The following is a 6,073-nucleotide window of genomic DNA, read 5'->3' as shown; positions in this document are numbered from 1 at the left end:
TTGCCACAAGTTGTTGATAACCGGAGATGGTCGGGCTCGAATTCCACTGCAGGCAACATGCAAATTAATTTTTTTTTTTAGTTTTTGTCTTGATTATTCACTTCGCGGATGCTTTTTCAGTATGAACGCGGTCATTTTAATATGCGCGTAATTGAATTGAATATTTACCAATATATAGTACTTTCGTTGACGTTTATAGTGAGATCAATTACGTTTCTATTTGATTTTAATATTTTTTTTCCCTCGGTGCATAAGATCATCAGCGCACATTATTTAAGTTCGCAAGAACTTAATAATTTATTTAGACAACTACAGAATTCATATTTCTTGAAAATATTTTTACGATTATTTTACAATTAATCGATTAATAATCGTTTAATAAAGCACTAATTTATGAAAAAATTAATTCGACAACTGGACAAAAATAATCGATTAATTTAATCAAATGATTAATCGCTGCCATCCCTAGTTATGTACAATTTAGTATTTTCAAAGTCGAACACATTATACCTAATACGAACTCCAAGAAAAATTATGTTAGTCGTGGTTTGCACGATTGTATTCAAAATTTCTAATTCGAGAATGTGTTTTATATGAATACTGAAGGTTAATTTAAACTAAACTTTAATCTGTGTAAAATTTATTTATTATTGTTTGTATATGCGCTTATATTTCTAGGACATATGTCGTACATAGCTAAATAAGTGTCTGCCGAAGGATCGAAAATATGAATTCATTCTTAGAGTCCTCAACCGAGGATAGCCACGATTTTGATGATGAGGGCCATGAATCAAAATTGGTCAACCAAAAGAAATGGGAACTTGGCTACTTGAAGGTATGTAGTATCAATACTGTACTACCTACATACATACGTGGACGAACATGTAAATAGGGAATAGACATTTTAGATATTTTTCTTTGTAAAGAAGTTTTTATTATTATTTTTTTTATAAAAATATAGTTAACTATCTAATAAAAAAACTATGTAAATCAAAGTTTCAAATGAATTTTAACACATCTTCATTAAAATTTAAAACTTTTTAATCAGGTTTTTTTGAATTTTTTTAAGTTTAATTGTAACCGATTAAATTTTTTTCCAAAAATCAACGGTAAGTCTTAGGTATTTCAAACTGGAATTTTATTATACTAAAACTAAATGGCCTACAAAATCGCATACTCGGAATGTTTCTGAGGAATATAATTTAAAAGCTCAAAATTTTGATGAAACTTTCAGGGCAATTGTGGCCAAGATAGTAAAAAGTATTTCGTAGGACTAATGAACGAAAGATGGCAAGATAGTTCGAAAGACTTTGGTTATTCTGGGACAAAAGCCTTAGAAAAAAGCTCTCTCATACACCACTCGCGGTGAAAATTTATTCCAACAGTCGGAATGACGGAGTGAGCAGAGCACTGGCAAACAATTCGAGGTATCCGAGTTCGAGCCCTAGAGCAGCGGAATTCATTTATTTTTTTACTTGATCATTTTTTACTTTTTTTAATTTAATTTTTTTCTTTTCCAATTTAATTCTTTTTTATTTTTTGTTTTTAGTTTCATTTAATTTTTATGAACTTATTTTATTTTATTCTTTTTTGAATACATACATTTTTTTAGCTAAATTTTCTTAAGTTTTTAGATTTTATTGTTTATAGAAGAGGTATTGGTTTAATTTCATTTAATTTTTAGAAACTAATTTTATTAATTGTTTTCTTTTTTTAAATTTAATTAATTTATTTTTTGTTAATTTCACTTTCTTTTAATTATTCGATTTTGTTGTTTTACAAATAAAAATATATTTTTTTATTTCATTTCATTTTTAGGATCTTATTTTATCTTTTAGTCTTTTTTACAGGGACCGTAATTAGCAGTTATTTTTTACCAACAGTTAAACTTGGCCAGATATTTTTTAAGTTCGAAATAAAAGTCTTTCCGGATAGTAAACAAACCACTTATCCAAATTAAACAAATTTGGTACCAACTAAAAGAGGACTTAAATAGCTTTTGAATAGAAATAACGATCGAAAGCTACCACTCCTATTTATATTTTTTTTGTAATTTAATACAATAGATATGCAAATCCTGATACAAGGTTTGTGCTATGGTAATTAATAAATTAATTTTTATTTAAATATTTTACAATTACTGGCTTTCTGCTGGCTTTCCTCGTTTAAATATTTCAGTTTTAAAGCTATTTTAGTACTCTTCTCTCTACTAGTACTAATTTGGATAAGCGGTTTGTTTATTATTAGGAAAGGACTTTTCCTTTTCGACTTAAAAATATCTGGCCAAGTTTAGCTGTTGAAAAAAGTAACTGTTATTTACGTTCCATGCGTTTTTAATTAATTTTTAGATTTTGTTTAAAATTAAATATACATATATTTTTTATTTTTAAGGAGATACTATTTTCTTCCTTTCTGATTTAATTTTTTTCTTTTCTAATTTATTTTTAGATTTTATTGTTATGTTGTTTTTATTGTTTTAAAAATAAAAATATATAATAATTTTAAAAAATTTTTATGAAAACACAAGTTTTTTGGTGTTTCTTTCCGATATATTTCGATTACGCTTCGGTAACCGTCCTCAGGGCAACTATTGACGCGCTCACTTGTACAGACACTTGCTTACAAACAAATCGACAGTACCAAACTCCACGTCAAACAGTGCGGGCGTGTAAATTAATGTATGTATACATTTTGTTTTTAATTATTGTTTTTGGAATTTGTATTTACGTATATCTTATGTTTTACATGTTTGTCAATAGTTGCCCTGAGGACGGTTACCGAAGCGTAATCGAAATATATCGGAAAGAAACACCATAAAACTTGTGTTTTCATAAAAATTTTTTAAAATTGACCTCGAGGCGGCAAAACACTAAATTATAAGTAGGAAGGTCGCTAAAACCATCAGTATAAAAATATATAATAATTAATTTAATTTAATTTTGAAAAAACTTATTGTTTAAAGGCGAACAGCATAAGGTTGAGACCTCCTCGTTAGCAGATCCTTCAAATAGTCTTTCGAAAGACAGTAAAGGGCTTTCAAGGTAGTTGTCAGAATTGAAAATTATCTAACGAATAATAACCAAATAATGCTAAAATGTCTCTTCCCTATTTATATTTTCGCCACTGTATATACATAAGAAGACCGCGAATAGCTAACATTTCTCTATAATTACTGATTTCGTTTGGTGATTTCAGAAGAAATGCCGCAATCTGGAACTGGAACAGTATTATGTATCCTACATGAAACGTTTGCGTCTAAGCCATCTTGGCATTTTCATATTCATTCTAATACTTAACACGATTGTACATTCCATGTTACTTATTGTCTCATTCTCTAAAAGCGTAAGTACGCCATTCACTTACTTTTAAGAAACAAAACATGTATGTATGTGTTTTTTAGGAGAACCGTGACATTTACGTAGATATCGGAACATACATGGGTTGTACCACAGTTATCCTCATTGTTTTGGTATTTAACTTCCGCACGACCGTCAATAAACGCTACGAATGGTTAACGTTTGCAACGATTTGGTTAGCGGTTTCAGCGCTTGTGGTGATGGGTGAGGAGGCACGCTTGAATTGAGTTTTCAATTGAAATTAAAATATTTAGTAGTATTTTTGTACACATTTAGATATATCCGTGCCAATCTATCGCGCTGTCACGGACTATAATATTACCGTACCGACCTACTATAGCTTTATCATATATTCCATCTACATATTTATGCCGATTGCCGAAGACGTGCAGGCTTTTATTTTAGGTGTGGCAGTAGCCGCCTGTTATATTATCTTATTTTCATTCGTAACATATCGTCGCCATTTGGATGGCACAAGAGAGGTTGATTTGCCAAAAATCATATCCGAAGGCATATTTATGACCTGTGTCAATATGCTGGGTCTGTTCTTTCGTCTGACACGTGAAGTAGCCATACGTACAACATTCCTCGATAAGCGTCAATGTGTTGAAGAGACTTTAGTTTTACGAGCTGCTAGAGATCAGGAGGTATGTACATACATACATACATAAATTTTTTTAATGAATGCAAACTTGATTAGCACAAGTATGAATGCATAAAATTTGGGCGTTGAATTTCAGAAAAGCTTACTATTGAGTATTATACCAGCTCAAATAGCTAATAAAATCGAAGAAGACGTCAAGATGCGGATCGAACACATGAAGGAAAATAAAAAACATAGACGATCAACGAATGACGATGTGGGGTATGTATTGCTTTGCAGATGTAGAAATACATACACATTTCTGTGTGTGGATGCAACCCACATATCGGCCCTTGTGCGCGAAATTATCGTATGCGCCTTTTTTCCGTAATTGACTTTTTGATGCAAATGGTTAAATTATTATAGCTTATATATGTATGTTTTATCGAATGCATTGTTACCACATTTTGTTTCGTTTATACAACAAAAATTGAAGGACCTACAATTTTGTGACGCCTCTGAATTGCCATTCGGCAAATGGTTTTTTAAGAATCTTTTTCAAGGGAGAAATACACTCGGATAATTGCCTTGCCTCTCGAGGGTCGACCGCTGTTAGAAAAAACTTAGTTCTTTTTTTTATTTAGATATTGCTTTGGTATTGGATCGAATCAAGGACCTACGGAGTGGTAGAACGCACCTCTAAAATTTGGTTCTAATATTGTAAACTAAAACACAGAAAAGTAGAAAAAACTCTATCCTGTATTTTTCACAGCGATAATTTCGCGCGAGGGCTCGGTATATGAAGTGATTGAAACAACCATTCAGATGTTGCCTTTTTTTAATGTTTACAATGTTTTCGAATTTTTTTACAAATTAAAATAATCTTTGTGCTATAACCAAGGCCATATACGTTAGGGCCCCAAAAAAGTTAACATATTTAAGACTTCCGCCAAAATATTTCGGAAAAATATTAGAATTTAAGCGAGCTGAACTGATTTGAAAATACCTTCAAAAATATCATTACGGGTATTCATATAATTTTTATATGCAGTTTGGACTTAGATTAATACCTCTGTTCTTTTGATACTGTTGATAAAAGTTTATAAAAAAGTTTTAAACCTTTAACTTTCTATTATATGAAGTGATTTTTTTGGAAATGATATTTATAAAAACTAATTATATTTATAAAAAAAACTAAATTTCTGGAGTATTTCTGAATTGATCCAGTTCACGCAAATCTTAATATTTTTCCGAAATATGATGGCGGAATTCTTAAAACTAAAGTTTAAACTTCATACAAAATTTAGAAAAATTCGTCAAATCGTCATCAAAACTTCGAACTCTTTAATTTTTTCTATTGTAATGAAGTTCAAGTTACGAGCGGTTAAATATTTGCGTTGATTTTTAATAACTTTTTTGCTAATGACCTTTTGTAATTTTCTCCATATAAACAGGAATTTCTAATGGAATTAAATTAGCAAGAATGTATGCAAAAAATTAAAAAAAAAAACAATAAACGCCAGGGGTATTTATATCAATCTGGCCGGACAAAGTTAAACGTTTTTTGTTTTAATTTTCAACTTTATTTTAAGCAGGTTCTCTATTGCTTCGCGTGGCTAAGGCTTATTTGGGTTCATTACCAGACACATACTTAGTCCTTAGAGCTTAGAATTTATCATCATATGTGTTATGGTCGCCTGGATAAAAGATTGTCGTAAGCGCAATTTTTATGATTTTTAGTTATAAATACAGTTATATATTTTAAAATAAGATTGGTGTTATCAGGTTTTGGATATCTCTTTTAGTTACCAAGATATTGAGTAAAAAGTATCGTTAATTTGGTACTAATATTGATCACATTTTGTCGTATTTCATACAAAGTGGCTGCCAAATTGTGGACAAATATCGCATGCCACAAAATTTTACTAAGATCCTTCGNGAAGTAATTAAAAAATTTTGTAAACTAGCGATATTCTCCGAGATTTTGGAGAAAATTTATCTTTGTATTTTTGAGAAATTGCATTCCAAACTTCAATCGCGATTTCCCAAAACCTGGCGAAATTAACATACGACAATCTTTTACCCAGACGACGATATATATGTATGTATGTATATACATCAGGTAGCTTATGGT

The 6,073-nt window shown here is 30.3% G+C and overlaps 1 protein-coding gene across 6 annotated transcripts in view; it reads left to right on the top strand.

The window, feature by feature from the left end:
* The first annotated feature begins 684 nt into the window (after window positions 1-684).
* ACXD (Adenylyl cyclase X D) overlaps window positions 685-6,073 on the top strand; it is a 30,473-nt gene continuing 25,084 nt past the window's right edge. For 4 of the 6 annotated variants that reach the window (XM_017625940.1, XM_017625942.1, XM_017625943.1 and 1 more), the window contains exons 1-5: window positions 685-835; window positions 3,196-3,342; window positions 3,401-3,560; window positions 3,633-4,003; window positions 4,097-4,221. In XM_017625940.1, the coding sequence (XP_017481429.1) occupies window positions 728-835; window positions 3,196-3,342; window positions 3,401-3,560; window positions 3,633-4,003; window positions 4,097-4,221 (911 nt within the window). In that variant the 5' untranslated portion in view covers window positions 685-727. Of the gene's footprint in view, window positions 836-3,195; window positions 3,343-3,400; window positions 3,561-3,610; window positions 4,004-4,096; window positions 4,222-6,073 lie in introns of those variants that run through there. The other 2 variants (XM_017625941.1, XM_017625944.1) reach the window with 2 other exon arrangements.

This window comes from Rhagoletis zephyria, unplaced genomic scaffold, assembly GCF_001687245.7.
Source record: "Rhagoletis zephyria isolate East Lansing unplaced genomic scaffold, Rhagoletis_zephyria_1.1 Rzeph_scaffold_04332, whole genome shotgun sequence".
Classification (NCBI taxonomy): Eukaryota; Metazoa; Arthropoda; class Insecta; order Diptera; family Tephritidae; genus Rhagoletis; species Rhagoletis zephyria.
Note: the sequence above shows the minus strand (reverse complement) of the source record. Positions and strands in the feature narration are given on the sequence as shown.